This window comes from Aquarana catesbeiana, linkage group LG01 (assembly GCF_042186555.1).
Source record: "Aquarana catesbeiana isolate 2022-GZ linkage group LG01, ASM4218655v1, whole genome shotgun sequence".
Classification (NCBI taxonomy): Eukaryota; Metazoa; Chordata; class Amphibia; order Anura; family Ranidae; genus Aquarana; species Aquarana catesbeiana.
This window is the reverse complement of record NC_133324.1, coordinates 120,353,594-120,370,965: the sequence shown is the minus strand read 5'-3', so window position 1 is coordinate 120,370,965 and position 17,372 is coordinate 120,353,594. Positions and strand designations below refer to the sequence as shown.

The following is a 17,372-nucleotide window of genomic DNA, read 5'->3' as shown; positions in this document are numbered from 1 at the left end:
TTGTTGGTCCTCCTTAGTTTTGGTTAGAATTTTGTTGTTTTGACAATCTATAATGCTTACATGTACCTACTTTCATATAGTCCCTGTGTGGACAAATCCAGAGCTTATGTTTTCTCTGAAAACTACAATAAACCTATTGAAATAGAAAAAACATGAAGATGAGTATGGGCTTCTAACTGTTAGATGTGTGCATGCATGCCATGCTACAAGAACAACTTATGTAGTGCCAGTGCAGTAAATACATGGAAATATAAGAAGCGTGTACTCTTTGAACCTGGAGTCCAAACTAAAATTGTTGGTGGGAAAGCTTGTCTGCAGTTAAAACTTAAGACATCCCCCATCTGACAATTACCATCTTAAGGACAGTTGTAAGTTGTAAGTTACTCCTTTAGAATGGAAAAAGTGTGAAATATATTGACCATACTTTCTTGTGTTTCCACAGTCATCCTGCTCCTCCCAGGAGAAGCTGCACCAGTTACCGTATCAACCAACGCCTGATGAACTCCATTTTCTGTCCAAACATTTCTGCACAGAGAGCATTGCCAGCGATGAAAGATGCCGGAACACTCCGCTGCGACCTCGCTCTAGAAGTCTCAGGTGTGTTGCCTGCCGCTGTCAGAGAAAAAAAAAAAAAAACAATCAAAATTAAATTTTCTCTTGTACCAAATGTGAAATGTGATCTTAAAATAATCAACCTGTGTATAGAAAGTGCCTGCATAATTTTTATGGCTGACTGGGGAAAAAAAATCTACATTTTCATGAAGAAATACACCACATGCAAGCCATTGTACGCTAGTAATGTGACTCTTATTAGGTTTGTTATTGAAAAACATGGGTGTTCCAAGCCATTAAGCTGAACTAATGGTTTCTATTTTTAATTTCAAAAATCCTGACTACTTTATTGTCAATATTCGCAAAACAATCACCTCCGTCAGTGGGGGTTTTCTCAAGGCAAAATCTACCCTTTGGTCACAGTTCGGATTTTGGTGGATGCTGAGGAGTTTGTTTGCCTGCTATCTTTTATCATGATTCTGATATTGAGATCTAGCCACTGAGATCCAGCCTTGGTCCTCTCAAACTTCAAATCATAAGGTCCTATAGTGTGCTGCCTTCCCCACTCTAAAGTCAATGTCCTGTAACATAAATGATTAAATGCTTAATCCAGAGTGAAGAAAAATAAGCATTTTAGTTAACACTGCCCTTGCCTGCAATCCTTTTTTTTTTTTTTTCCTTTTTTCTTTTTCTCCCCTGGTCCTTCTCTCTTCAAGCCTGTTGTGTTGTCCTTCTGTGCTCGTCCTTTTTGTTCTCTAATCTAACTATTTTTCCTTAAAGCGGAACTTCACCAAAACAGGGGTTTTGCGCTCATTCTGCCCCCCCTTTAATAATTGGCTTTTTTTTTTTTTTTTAAGGGGATGGGGAAACAAGTTAACAGGTTTTACAGATACCCGCTCCCACTTCCGTCATGGCGATTCGAGCAGAAGCCCATATCCCCCGCCCAGGGCCCAATTTATTATTTATTCTCTGATACTGGCTGGTGGCTGACAAGTATCTTCAGATGTTCTGTTAATTACAATAACCAAACAAAATTAAGACCGGTATAGAGTTTAATAAGTAGGCTGCCAATTCTCACCACCTTCTAAAAAATACTAGTGTCCTCACTGTCTCTAGGCAATGATACTTCACTAAATCATTGATCACAAACAAGCCTGCAGCTAGAGAAGTCAGAGGAAAGATCTGAATACTTGTACAGTCTAAACTATTTTGTTGACGGTAGTCAAACAAATGAAGGTTATTGTCAATGGTTGCTCTGAATACTGACTATCTGCACACCTCAGATTTATATACTTTTTCATTGCCATAAGGTACAGCTTTTATTAATCAATATGATCCTAAAGCCACGCGGTTTAGAAAAGTCTACAAATATTTTAGCAGTAGGAGACATTTGTATATTCCGTGTGTGTGTGTGTGTGTGTGTATATATATATATATATATATATATATATATATATATATATATATATATATATATATATATATATATATATATGTGTGTGTGTGTGTATATATATATATATATATATATATATATATATATATATATATATATATATATATATATATATATATATATATATATATATATATATATATATATATATATATATATATACATTTAATACTTGACATTTTATTTAGGACCATTGTACAAGCAGAAATGACCCCTATCCACTAATTATAGAGCAGCATTCAGCAATTCGGAGATGTCAGACTAATAAAGGTTTTCTGTTAACTGAGTGGTTACTGTGAGCCACACCTACATTTCTCCATTCTTTGTTCATGCAAAATCCCTGCTTAGAAGTTGTATTGACCTGAGATTTGTCTTTTCTTGGCAGCCCTGGACGTACACCTGCATGCTGTGACCATGAAATCATCATGATGAATCATGTGTACAAAGAACGGTTCCCTAAGGTAATCCTGTTTAATGCACTAACTTGGCCCAATGGCTTACTCTAAAGCAGTGGTTTTAAGCTATCGTTCTATGGCCCCTTTGTATCCCTACGTGGATCGCCTTGGTGAACAGGCAGGGTACAGAATAAAAACTATCTTCAAATATAAATTATGCACGTTATTTTTTTTTTTTTATCCTCAGGGTATACCTTCTACAGTAGTGTCTTCTGTATTTTGCTGAGCGTGGTTCACCAAAAATTATTTTCTGGTACAATAGTTTTTATTGTAAAGACATAACATAAAGACATGGGCAAGAAAACACATGATCAGTTAACTTTTTCAAATAATGACTGTCCACTGAGCGACCTAGGGGTTCAAACCACAGGTCCACATATGTCACCTAGTTCTAACAAAGGGAGCCCATGTTTCAGGTCCACTAGTTTGTGTCAAGGGAAGGAGTGTGAGTAGATTCACTGGACACCCCCGGCAAGGGTCGGGATGAGTGAAGAGCAGTGGAGAGAGATAAGAGGGAGCTTTTCCAGTGAAACGGTGAAAAGCGCAAAAAGATTCACCCAACTGCACTATCCACAATTCAACACAATGCCCTAGGTCACTCTGGGGACTTAGGGCCGCACTAAAGTAAAGAGGGACCGAGGGGGGCCATGTGTCCGGCCTTAGTTCACAAAGAATATTTTTAACGAAGGCTATCCTTATTGCATCAGAAAATATTAATCTTCTCAAACACACTTACAGACTGCACTACTTTTGTGTCTACACAGTCACCATTTCTCATCTGTATTAATCTAAATTTTCACACCTACTATGTTATCATAGTGCAGTCTCATCCACCATAGAGTGCCTGATGATTTACTGGCCTTCTCTCACTCAGGTTGTGAGGCCATCCTGTGTCTTGACTAAACTCAGTGCTGATACTGAAGAAAAACAACAAGCTAATAAAGGGTCTGGAGGATCTTAGTTATGAGGAAAGGTTGCGAGCACTGAACTTATTCTCTCTGGAGAAGAGACGCTTGAGAGGGGATATGATTTCAATATACAAATACCATACTGGTGACCACACAATACGGAAAAAAAACTTTTTGCGGAAGAGAGTTTAACAAGACACGTGGCCACTCATTAAAATTAGAAGAAAAGAGGTTTAACCTTAAACTGGTTAGAGGGTTCTTTACTGTAAGAGCGGCAAGGATGTGGAATTCCCTTCCACAGGCGGTGGTCTCAGCGGGGAGCATCGATAGTCTCAAAAAACTATTAGATAAGCACCTGAATGATCGCAACACAATACTGACATACAATCACACACATAGGTTGGACTTGATAGACTTCTTTCTTTTTTCAACCTCGCCTACTATGTAACTATGTATTAGGATAGCATGAAAAAATTGCAATGGCTGTGTTAATTTACTGCTACTGGTCCTCTAACAGCCTGGACACAGTTATCAGCACAAGCAAAAGGCTGGTCAGCCTCCACAAGGGCCTTACAAGCCCTATCAATTTCTCATTTTTTCACTGACAGGGAGAGAATACAAATAGAGGCATATACCCACATCTGGGGTATTATTATAACAGCTTGGGATTCAGATTTTTACAAATGCTCATTCTGTAAGGTATTGCTTTTGAATACATATTGAATTTTGTTATTAAAATATTCTGAAATAAAATGAGTTCCTTCCTATATTTTCTAATGTGGTAAAAATAGCTGACATCTGAAATGTGGTTGTTATGGGCAACACAGATTAATCATTTTTGCATCCTTTTATTATACATGTCCTGGGCAGTTTTAATGTAGGATGACAATTTTGATATAATTATACTGTTCTGGTCTCAGTAGACGTGAATCTCATCTGCTGTTAAAATCTGCAGCTAGTCTGTTCTACAGATTCGCATTGCATATGAGACTTCTAAAAGAGTTTGTTATTTTCCTCAGGCCACAGCTCAGATGGAGGAGAGGCTTCGGGAGATTATAACCAACTACGATCCTGACAGCGTGCTTCCGCTTGCAGATGGCGTGCTCAGCTTCACCCACCATCAGATTGTGGAGCTGGCTCGAGATTGCCTGGACAAATCCCACCAGGGCCTCATCACCTCAAGATACTTCTTGGAGCTGCAGCAAAAGTTAGAGAAGTTATTACAAGAGGTAAAACTTTGTTGTGACTAGGCCTTGTTTTAATGGGTGATAACCTCCTAAAAAGGAAGGTACCTGTATTAAATTCAGCACATTTGTGGTCACATATAAATCTGCCTGCTGTTTAACTAATAAGTGTTACAACAAGCAACATTGACACCAAGGGCCATTTTATAAAGCCTTACCACAGCCATACTACTGTTTTTTGAAAGAAAAAGTCCCCTGACACATTTATAACACAACATCTGTGTGCTTCACCAGTGTAACCAATGAATGCAAATAGGTACTGGGTGGGGAGTAAGCTGTCACATGACTTTGACAGGTCATGTGATAGGTCTCTCCTATCTAGGATTTTTTTCTGCAGCCTTATGCAAAGAACACCCTGCAGGACAAGTAAGGCTCCATACTGTGCTCTGCCTTTTAAAAAAAATAAACTGTAAAGTGCAAGTGCAGTGCTGGGTAATAAGAGTGATGGTCCTGACTGTGAGGAGAGCTGTATCCTTTCTCTCTTTAAAATAGGCCCCTGAGAGTTTCTAGCCATTTAGGTGCTTCAGTCAATGGATGTATTTGCGCTCACTTTTTTTTTTTTTTTTTTTACTCCAGCCAAGGGAAAAAATATCACGCGTATAGCTTGTCAGCTATATCAGCAGGCTGTGGCTTGGGTCTCTATAATTACCGACTGTAAGATCGTAAATCACTCTTGAAATAAGTAATTATGGGTCAGATTGCAAGTTTTGGATATATGCATCTCAGTATTGTTTTGTAAGGAAGTGGGTGGACATAGGGAGAAAAATAATAACCTTTAACTGCTGCTTTGGTGTTTGGCATCACATACTATAGGTTTTTTAGCAATGGGTGTGATGCTGCCAAGTGAGAATGGAGAGATTGGGTATTGTATTGCAGTTGGCTATATCCTTTTGTAAACATTCCCTTTCTTCAGTTTGTTTCTACTACCTTGACGTTAATTGTTAAGGTTCAGGTATAGCAGGATGCTGAAACTTTTTTTTGTAGTTAAATCTGATTCATTGTTTATATTACTTCATGTAGACATCCTTATGACCAATTTGTTGGGAAAATTCTTCTTTTTGCAAACAGTACAGTAAACTGGCCATTTTTAGCACATTTATGAAGAATGAGACCTGTGGAAAAAAGCTCAATCACATACTATTGCCTCTGTTTCAGAAAGAATAGAGGGCTTGTTTGAAGAGAGATCCTGTCATGTCTAGCTCCAGTGATAGGAAGCCAGAAGTGAGAGAAAATCTCCTTAATGGGATCACGGAAAGCTGCGAATACTTGACAAAAGGTTCTAACCCTGGATCGCTTTACTGGACCCTAAAGTCTAGTAGACATGGGCCAAATGTTGGCTGGCATTCCAGTTCCATAGAAACCAGCCGACATTTGGCCCATGTGTATGGCAGCTGGATTCTGTCGAAGGCTCATGATCAAAAAAGCTTTCCCGACCAGCTCCCAGTCAGTGCTCTAAGTCAATGGCTGAGGGGGGGCCTCCCCTGTCAAAACACAATAGCTCAGCAGGGGAGATCGCTGTACTAACATCGGACAGATAGTAGAGGGGCTCCGAACTGAGCTATTTTTTTTTTCAACCCGCTAGGTTGAACGGTAAAAACTAGTGGTGTGTATGGGGCTTTAGGGAAATAAGTTTTGGCAGTAGTTAGGCTACTGTCTCTGTGTATGGTACAATTTTTAACGGAACAGCTTCCTCTCTTGCTCCCAATTTCCTATGTTTGTACCGAGGTGTAGGCATATGTAGCACTCAGCCAGTAGTTCATAGCACTAAGCATGTAGAGCTGATTTTTTATTTTGCCCATACTGAGCAGGTGGGTTTTAGATACATTTTCCCCAGGGTATCCATATAGTTATACCCTGGGGAAAACATATTATAAACTCTAAATTATAGAGTTAGTACACAGAACTGTTATGGATATAGAAATAATTGTATTTCAGATATTCTTTCCTGCATTTTTTTATTTTATTTTTTGCCCCTTACGATCTTTGGTGTTCATTTTCTCAGTGCAGTCCTAAACATATATTACAAATACAAGAAAATAATAGATGGTATCTAACAAAGACCAAATAAACATCCCTTCCATCTTCATTACTCTTCCCAGACACTTGGATGTTTAATTAGGATATTTGTCTTTGCCTTGGTTTAGGTTGAGCTGTTCTTCGTATTCATTTTGAAACTAAAGAAAGCCTGAACATTTTCCATCCGCTGACCACTGTAGAGAGTTTAGTTTGATTCCAGCAATTTCATATTTAATGATGATAAATTAGATTCTGCTTCTTGAGGCAGAGCTGTGAAACAGTAATTCATTTTTTTTCTTGTTCTGTGTCTATTATATTCAGAGATTTTCTACAATACATAACTTTTACCTTCGAGAAATTTTTCTTCTACAGTGTAAGTCTAGCCATATACCAATCATTTTCTTCATTTAACCTGAGGATTGAAGGAAAGAATATGACTTGATTCCCCCATGCACACATTCAGTGTGGATGGGGGAATCTCTCCCGCAGCGCTATTGAATTCTGACAGTGGGGAGACTTCCCCGCCGTCAGAATACACTCATCAGCACTACTGGCTATAGCTGGCAGGGCTGATCGAGAATTTTTTTTCCAACAGGCTATTTGTACACTATTCGACCAATAGATCGACATGTATACAACTAGCCTGTCCATATACATGGATTGAAATTCAGCTGGTCCCTGCAAAGCCAGCTGAATTTCGATCCATGTATGGCCAGCTGAAGCGATAATTGGATACCTAGACAAAGTCTGAGATAGTTGGCAGTGATACCTAAAGCTTCAGAAGAAAAGTTAAATCTGGAATCTGGGCAACATCTACTTTGTCTTTAGCCCTAAGCATTTCCTTTTGTGTGTGCCGCACAACTCGCATTGTTTGCAGAGGCATACCAGTGTGATATTTGGAAATAGTCAGGATTTGCATGGGAGTGGCTATTTATGATCTATTGGTAAAGGTCTGTCATTCACTTTTTTGCTTCACTACAGAAGCTGTTGCTAACCTCAAGCACGTATACAGGCAATGAAATCAGAATTCCCAAACTGAATGCTATTTCTAGATCAGTGACTCAAGCATAGTGAAAGTGTATTTGAAGGCAAAAAAAAATATTATAAATCTCTGCTATACAGGCACATTTTCATATGCTCCATCCTTTTAAACACACAAGTACAGAAAAAACTGTTGATGTGCTAGAAATATAGTGTATAGTGTAATTTTCGGTTTTTGGTTCCAAAACACGTCCATCCTGCCAACTTAATTTGTATTGGGCTATAAAGAACACAAACCTCTCCTCTTCTCCCTTCTTCCATAACTCTTCCTTGTGTCCAGGTAGAGAGCACGGCAAGGTATCACTTCACAAGATCACTGGCAAAATCAACTATTTTTTTTGCAACAGGTGTAACAAAAGTAGACCAAGAGGAAGCAAATATGTGAAGGTTATGCATATATTATTGGTGTTCTTTATTCTATTTTGCTAGGTTCAGTATAGAGTAAGAAACTGATCATACAGTGTTCTGTATGTTCTCACAGCAAACAAAATAAAATAATTTCAAAGGGTGCATAAATGTTTCTTTATTTTATATAAATTTTGTGTTTTTCTGTGATTTTCATAGGCTCAAGAACGATCAGAAAGTGGGGAAATGGCTTATATCAAACAATTGGCCCAGAAAATCTTAATCGTTATTGCACGCCCAGCAAGGTTACTGGAATGCTTGGTAAGCATCTGGATTTATAATTTGTTTTTGTCTATTATACCAGCTGTTTGTAACAATATTATTCAAGCTGTGAGAAAATAGTTTTGCCTCATACAGGCTCCTCTCATAGAAAGCTCTGTTCCAAAATATAAATAATTGTACTTTCACTACTTCACTGTAAGAATAAAAATCATTCTTGAAGTAGCGCAGTGATGGTCAGCTTACTAGATATTGGGAGCCTCAGGTGTGACTCCTGAAATCCCGAAGGGAAGGAACACAATAGTCTGTGTGTCATAATGCTAGAGAAAAACTTTCAAATACTGCAGTCATACTAGAGTAGATAGTCTGAGATCTCAGACATGCTACCCGAGTGGTTGAGTACATAAGACTACTTGAGATCATAGCCATTTTATTTCCTTTATAAGTCATGTGAGCACACTTGAGCACTTTACATATTCCTTACAAATTACTGGTACCACCTTTCATATTCTTCTTGGCAAGATCCATTATAAAGAGAAAACCTGTTGGCAAGAGATGGGTAACTGTCTGCTTGAGCCTGAGGGCCTCCCAAAACCAAGTACCAAAAGGCTGCAGGATTTTTGCTTTTTGCACCAAGCTAGTAGAGGGAGCACAGTTATTTTTGTTGTCTGCTGCAATGAGTCACTGTGCCCCATGTGTTACCAGCCAAATACTGTGGGTTGTGTACAGTCCCTGACAAAAGTCTTGTCGCTTCTCTATTTTGTAGAAACTCCTGCCATTAACCTGACTTTTAATTAATCAATTGGTGTTAGAAATAGCTCATATGAAAAGCTAAAGCCCTCCCAAATGATGTTTAATACTCTGAAATAAATTAGTTTCACTGAAAAAAGATTTATCATTTAATCAAGACAGACAGGTCAAATTTTGGCAAGACAAAAGTTTTGTCGCCTATACATTGAACAACTTTACTGAAAATCCAAAAATATGTCAGCAAATTAAGTAGTGGTGCTGTGAGATCCAAATTTAGTATCTTGTATGACTTCCATGAGCTTGAAGGACAGCATCCATGTGGTTTGGCAAGGATTCATACAATTTATTGATGAAGTCATCAGGAATAGCAAAGAAAACAGTTTTGCATGCCTCCCAGAGTTCATCAATATTCTTTGGTTTTGTCTTCCATGCTTTATCTTTCATCCTACACCACATATGCTCAATGATGTTCATGTCTGGTGACTGGGCTGGCCAATCCTGGAGCATCTTGATCTTCTTTGCCTTAAGGAACTTTGACGTGGAGATGGAAGTATGCGATGGAGCACCATCCTGCTGCAAAATTTGGCCTTTTTTATGGTTGGGAATATAAGAGGTAGCTAAGATTTCTTGGTATTTTAGACTATTGATGTTGCCTTCCACCCTGCAGATCCCTCGCACACCCCCATACTGGATGTAACCCCAGACCATGATTTTGCCTCCACCAAACTTCACTGTTTTCTGGGTAAATCTCAGCTCCATGCGGGTTCCAGTAGGTCTCATGCAATATTTGCGGCGACTGTGGTGTAATTCAACAGAAGATTCATCTGAAAAATCCACCTTCTGCCACTTTTCCAGAGTCCATCCTTTTAGCAGGCTGTGGTCCTTGGCAAATGCCACATGGTTTTTCAATTGTTTTTGTTTAGTGCTGGCTTATGGGCACTGATTCGACCATGGAGGCCATTTCGAGACAGAATCCGACAAACCAGGTCTCGGGAGCTTTGCTGCAGTGGAAAATGGGCTGGCCTTGGATTTTCGAGCCAACAAACAGTCCTCTCGAGCAGTTGTCTTGCGAGGTCGGCCTGACCTGGCCTTGTCCAAAACGTCTCCAGTCTCTTCAGATCTTTTTTTTATCCTCTGAACTTGACGCTGAGACACATTGAAGGTGTCTGCCACATCAGCAGTGGATCTGGTCTTCAGCCTCTTGATAATCAACACTTTAGTCTCCGGGTGAATCTTAGGCATGTTTGCAGAGGTCTAGTTGCAGCTGAGAATGTCTAGTGTTGTTTTATACACACCTGAGACCTAATTGATCCATTATTAGTCACAGGTGAAGCTCATATAACAGGGCGACAACACTTATGTCTTGGCAAAAATTGACTCAATGGGCTTTACCAAGCTGTGAATATTAGAATACTTTTTGTCAGTTTCGTTTTGCACTGAAACATTATTACAAAAGCTGTTGGGATTAAAATGACCCATTTCTTGTAACAAAATCTTGATTAGAAATATATTTTAGCGGCACTTCAGGTCAATTTGTACACAAGCGACAAGACTTTTGTCAGGGACTGTATGTCCACTCCTTGGAAGACCTTAAATTAGGTGAAATAAAGGGAATCTGTTGACTCTTTGAACAACATATCCAACTGAATGTTTAGATTTCAAATAAATAACGCTGTTAATGTGTTTATTGCAAAAAAGAGAAAAACTGCACTATTTCTATACCGTATAATACTTATAAGCAGCAACTCTGATGTGAGATGCACACAGTCCCAATAACAACCCTATATAGAGTTGCGCTAAAACCAATAGATACTAATGAAAAAAATGATTGATGGAAAAAAAAAATTAAAAATAAATATATATATATATATATATATATAGAAAATAAAGTGTAAAGTCCAAATTGTGATGAAACAAAGTCATTTAAGCGAGACGCACACCATCCATCACCAAAAAGTGTCTGATCCTTAGTTAACACCTCCACCTTAAAGAGTGCTTGCTTACCAGCTTGCACAGATCTCCTATTACAGAAGGTCAGTAACGCTTGCGGCTCAGAACCCAGCCAGGGCTTTTGTCTGCCCAGGGGAGTGTTTTTGTTGGAGTATAGAGATCCACCCTCAAGATGACTCAATCACAGAAGATCCCCAAAAGAGATGTAAACTCACCATAGTATAAAATCTTTAAAAGTTTTATTTATATCAAGAAAAGATTGCACTTACAACAAGGAGCTTAAATTTGCATTGGTAATAAACAAGCCGGCTGGCTCTTCATAGCAGCCCCCGTCCTTCCCGGATATGAGAGGCACGGTGACATCAGCACATCGCTCCATCCGACGTGTTTTGTCACACACTGATGTCATTCTTATTACCATTTATTAAAATATGTAATTGGCAGCCATCTGAAAATGTGAATATAAGCTTCACATTATTACACCAATTTGTGTACCTAATGAAAAGTATTTTTTTTTTTTTTTGCGGTCATTAATGTAGCTCTGTCAAATTTCCATAGAACAGGAAAGGATAAGTAAACCTAAACAAAAATGTAATCTATTGTGACTTACCAGTTCTTAGATTTGACAACTTCATTAGTTGTTATTTTCAGGGTTAAAACATTTTCAGCAAGTAGAGAAAATACGTGTCCTTCTTGCCAGTAATGTCAAGTGTCTTCCATGAACTTAACAGAAACCACAAACAATGTTATGTTTCTTCTGTGTGTTACTAATTCAATCGCTACTGCCATAGGTACAGTGTAGGAGTGAACAAAGCCACCCAAGGACTGGAAATGTATTTTTTTGCAAGATTAAGAAGGTAAAAATAAAGGAAAAAGTACTTTAAAAAAAAGAAAACTAAATCTAAAACCTTATATAAAGACTGGTGAACTGCAATATATTTTTTGGTTTTGGGATTACATGTTCTTTAATTTGAGAAAAGGAAGTGTCAGCCTCAGTAGGCTTTAGGGGACATTCATGTGAAATCTGTGCCTTGATTAGCTGCTGGATTTCTCAGATGGTGAGTGTCCATTGGAAAGAAAGAGATTCACATTCAAGTCCTAAACTAAGCAGGAATACATTGCTTTGATTCAATGAAGCTAAATCTGTAGGTTGATGGAACATGCTGATTGTAAAGTCTCCATTATAAATTAAATCTAATAAGACAGTACATCTTGGTGTTGGAATTTAATCATGTAAGAGTCTGAGTGCTAAATAACAGTAGGTATTATTAATCTTTGGAAAATATGCACATTTTAATGTATGTGTTTATATTAATTATACTAGGAATTTGATCCTGAGGAATTTTATTACCTCTTGGAAGCAGCTGAAGGCCATGCTAAAGAGGGACAAGGCATTAAAACAGATATACCCAGATATATAATAAGTCAGCTGGGACTAAACAAGGATCCCCTTGAAGGTGAGTTGAATATTAATTAAAAGCGTATAGTAATGCAACCCAGCTTAGGATTCTGTGAAGTGAATATTAACTATGTGTTAATGCTTGAGTAAAATACCTACCCTTTGTTACTAAACGCAATGAGACCATTTGTTTTATAGGAATTTCCAAAAATGCAGTCTAATGTAGAAAAAAAAAAAAATTCTCCCAGTACTTTATACTGGCCTTTGTTGCTCAAATTAAATTGTGCAAATTAAAATTGTCTTCTCTGCCTCTAACACCCCTAAAGTGAATGTATTTTATGCATGCCTGACAAAGCAACAGAATCGCACCCTCCCCCGCACCCCCCACATGCACCTCTCGTTTGCTTTGCTGCCTTTCATTTCTGCTGCCAGAGAACTCTCACCCAATTTTTTATGGTGGCTTGCTCGGCTGAGACAAGGTCCTTCATTCTATTGATTTCCGCAACCATGGCTAATCCTAGGGCAGTAGAGGGCAGTTGTCTGTTTCCAACAATCAGGAATACAGCTTTTGGCCACATTAAGCAGATAGGGTAACAGTGAGCATTTGTGTCTTTCTGAGTATGGTGATGCAAGAGAAACAGGGCTGGTTTCAAAGGATTCACAATGTCCGTGAATGTTTGTGTTACATGCCTAACCATAGACCAAAACTCTTGGAGCTTGTCACAAGTCCAAAAAATATGCAGAATGTCTCTGATGGCCATCCCGCACCTTCAACAGAGATCTGATGATTGTGGGGAAATTTAGTGAAGCCAATCAGGAGTAAGATATCACCTCGTCAGGATCTTAAAATTTGTTTTCTGGTGTTTGGTGTATATGGAAGCCTGGTGTGTGAAAAAGAGTATTTTATTGGTCTGTTCTGTCCAGAGGGTCATTTGAAGATCTTTTTCCCATTTGAGTAGATATGGTGGTTTGAAGTCCCTAGGGTGGGCAATAATGAGATTGTACATAAGAGACACCAAGTACCTAAGGGGAGTGGAGGATATGAAACCCTGTTCAAGTGATGTAAAGTCTTGAGTAAAGGCTTTAGCGGGAGGGAGAGAAGTAAGGAAATTTAGTAATTGGGCTTTCCAATAAAAATCCAGATTGTGTACATAACTGGGGATGTATGTTATGTGTAATTGTCCCATGGAGGGCCAGATGTCACCCAGGACATAATGGGCTCTAAAGACATAAGCGTTTATCAATGCCCAGAAGTGGGGGTCCTCTAATCCCAGTCTAAAAGATGAGTTATCTAAAATTGGGAAAAGAGCTGAGGGAGAAGGGAAGATCTCTGTACTTCTGAAGATTTTCACACACAACTTCCAGGTAGTGCCAATGGTGGGGTGGAACTTAATCTCTATTGGAACTTCGTCAGTGCACCAAGGGAGGGCTAGGAGTGGTATAGTGGAAGCCGCTTATTCTATCATCACCCATTGCTTGACAGGGCTGTGGCAGCGCCAGTCAGTGACTCTCGTTAGATAACAGGCTGCTTGATAGCATACAATGTCTGATAGAGCTACACCCCCAAGGGGTTTAGAAAGACATAAGACTGTGTGAGTGTTTGCATGTTTAAGTCCCACCTAATGTTTCTGATAATTGTAGTTCAGAAAAACCTGGAAAGCCACACATTGCAAGCATCTGTTTCAAATCATTTCTCTGTGTATGTTAACACTGATACTAAAGTGTTTTTTTACAGTTGTAAAACATTGTAAAAACATGGGTAGATGCTTTTGTAACTTTATAAGTGATCAATAAAAGTCTTGTATTGCAGTGAAATGGCAAGCAGTGTGAAATAGCTGGATGAAAAGCCAATAGCTAATCTTGTTTCTCGAGCCTTAGATAGTTTATGAACAGCATTGGGATTCCACAACTGTTGAACAAAATGACTTTAAAATGATCTTTTTTTTTTTTTTTTAGTAGCTGAGCATTATTACCTTCAGTAGTAGAGCAGGAGAGCAGAGCTTCATCTCTTATCTGCTAAATTGTTGCCTTTTTCATGTTTGCAAACGTATACACTGAAGGGTATCCACGCTGTCAGCTCAAGACCTGAACCAGCGGCAGCTGCCTTCATGATGACCAAATATTCCTAATAGAGTAGTCACGCATGAATTACTGGCTGATAAAAGCACATGAATAGACTGTGCCTTGAAAGCAGGACCACAGAAGATTCATCATTGGATAGATACCGGTACATTTCTCAGCTGTTCCCCAGAGGAAGATTCCTTTTTTTTTCTCCCCGTGGTGTCTAAATTGTCGTCTTTACCTCTTTTCTCTGCCTCCGAAATGCTACTCTTTAGAAATGGATGAAATCAATGACATAAAATAGGCAGATGTTTATTGGCATTTAGATGAGTTTTAAAAATCTCTTCAGGCGTTTCAAAATGGTTCCTGGGATTCTTGCTTTAAGTGCTGACTCTGGGATTCATTCCATTAATACCCACTGTTTGCAGAAATTATGTCTTTCCAAGATAGCTGATATGGGGCAAGCTTTCTCTTTTGAAACTGGATTTTATTTTTTTTTTTTTACCTTTTGTACTGTGATATTAGCTGTTTATTTTCAGAAGCAATGTTAATAATAAGATCTTTAGAGATTGTATTAAATGCTCTTGAACAAACTCTGTCCATTTCTTTCTATGAAGAAGGCATGTCAGATACCAAAACGGTGCATTAGATCTTATTTGACACGTTTGCTAGGCAGGTAAAATTAGATGTCATGTGAGGCCATATGTAGTGTCTGAGTTTGCCAGCCTAGAAAAAAAATACGCACCCCTAGCTTTATAGTTCTATATCCAGGGCTGGGTTTACCACAATGGCACTCATGGGCCACTTTCTTAGGCAGCAGGGTCATAGGGGGCAACAGCAAGCCTCATTATTTACACATTTTTCCTTCCTCTACAGCAATGTTTCCCAACTCCCGTCCTCAAATTCCCCCAACAGGTCATGTTTTCCTGACTTTCCATTATTTTGCACAGGTGATTTGATCACTTTCACTGCCTTAGTAATTACCACAGCTGTTTCATCTGAGGGACATTCTGAAAACATGACCTCTTGGGGGTACTTGAGGACAGGAGTTGAGAAACATTGCTCTACAGTGCTTCCTCGGCACATGACATTTTTTTTTACAGCCTGACTCGAACTAAAACTGTTCTGAATAGAGAGGTTAGGTTTTCGAACCTCTGACTGGTTTTAATTGCTATGTGAGACTGCATTGGGAGATTTTCCTTTCTTTCCCCGTGATACCAGGACATAAAATAGGGGGTGGGGTTACTATTGAAGGTACATACAAGAATAAAAACCCCACAAACATTCTAAACATTATATGCGTTATAAAAAAAAGACGGTATTTCTTTCCGTTTCTATCATTTCCTGTGCCTCTGATCTAATTTGGAAAGCCCGGGCTATAGCCCTATGTGGGAACCCAGGGTCGTGTCCACTCCAGTCCCTGAGGGATTAGCCAGTTCTACAGTTCCAGTTTAAATTTGGCACCATTCCTGACTACAGGTCCTGTGTCCTTGCGCAGATCAGGGACACCCCAACGCCTGTGTGGCCTCCATCTCAGGGAGACTCCCTACACATACACAAGTCATTTTTATTTACACAGTCAGTGCACAGTCAGCTGGTACCTTTACTTCTTGCCTCACCTGACAACACAGCACATCAATCCTTGGACGTTCTGGGCTCCTGCTGCCTATAGTGACTGGTCACAGAACCATTAACTCTTTTAGCTGTACTGTACAGGTCGTGAGTATCTCTGATAAGTTAATTTAACTACACAAAAGAGATCAAGTGCAAGGGAAATGGGTCAGCAGACCTTACCAACTCACACTCCGATGACAGCCCAGGGGAGTCTGTAGCATCTCTCCTTACGGTCCTGATTCTGATATTCCTGACCACTGTCCCCATTGTTAGACACTGCCCTCTTCAGAAGCTTCTCTAGCTCCTTCAGGCACACCCCCTCCTCCTGTGTATCCAGGGTGGAATGTCAAATATCCAGAATGAGACTCCTTTTGGTGCATATGCGAAGGATCCTTTGGTTCAAGCGTTGGTCTGTTTTACTTCCATGCAAGAAGTCCCTTGTGAGGATGCCCTTTGGAAGGGAAACATCTCTTTGGCAACTCCTTAGACACTTGAAAAAAGTCCATCAAGATTAACCAATGTGTGTGATTATATGTCAGTATTACATTGTATATCCCTGTATGTTGCGATCGTTCAGGTGCTTATCTAATAGTTTTTTGAAACTAGCGATGCTCCCCGCTGAGACCACCACCTGTGGAAGGGAATTCCACATCCTTGCCCCTCTTACGGTAAATAACCCTCTAGGCAGTTTAAGGTTAAACCTCTTTTCTTCTAATTTTAATGAGTAGCCACGTGTCTTGTTAAACTCCCGTCCGCAAAAAGTTTTTTCCCTATTGTGTGGTCACCAGTACGGTATTTATAAATTAAAATCATATCCCCTCTCAAGCGTCCCTTCTCCAGAGAGAATAAGTTCAGTACTTGCAATCTTTCCTCATAACTAATATCCTCCAGACCCTTTATTAGCTTAGTTGCCCTTCTTTGTACTCGCTCCCTTTCCAGTACATCCTTCCTGAGGTCTGGTGCCCAGAACTGGACAGCATACACTAGGTGCGGCCGGACCAGAGTCGTGCAGAGCGGGAGAATTATCATTTTATCTCTGGAGTTGATGCATGCCAATATTCTGTTTGCTTGTTTTAGCAGCAGCTTGGCATTGCATGCCATTGCTGAGCCTATCAACTACTAGGACCCCCAGGTCCTTTTCCATCCTAGATTCCCCCAGAGGTTCTCCCCCCAGTGTATATATTTCATTCATATTTTTGCCACCCAGATGAATTATTTTACATTTTTTACACTAAACCTCATTTGCCATGTAATTGCCCACCCCATTAATTTGTTCAGATCTTTTTGCAAGGTTTCCATATC

At 39.3% G+C, this 17,372-nt stretch overlaps 1 protein-coding gene across 9 annotated transcripts in view; it reads left to right on the top strand.

The window, feature by feature from the left end:
- Nucleotides 1–17,372, top strand: part of MAST4 (microtubule associated serine/threonine kinase family member 4) — an 865,092-nt gene that overhangs the window by 753,293 nt on the left and 94,427 nt on the right. For 8 of the 9 annotated variants that reach the window (XM_073623363.1, XM_073623355.1, XM_073623371.1 and 5 more), the window contains 5 exons: nt 443–597; nt 2,394–2,469; nt 4,391–4,600; nt 8,237–8,338; nt 12,321–12,453. In XM_073623363.1, the coding sequence (XP_073479464.1) occupies nt 443–597; nt 2,394–2,469; nt 4,391–4,600; nt 8,237–8,338; nt 12,321–12,453 (676 nt within the window). Of the gene's footprint in view, nt 1–442; nt 598–2,393; nt 2,470–4,390; nt 4,601–8,236; nt 8,339–9,456; nt 9,660–12,320; nt 12,454–17,372 lie in introns of those variants that run through there. The other variant, XM_073623420.1, reaches the window with a different exon arrangement.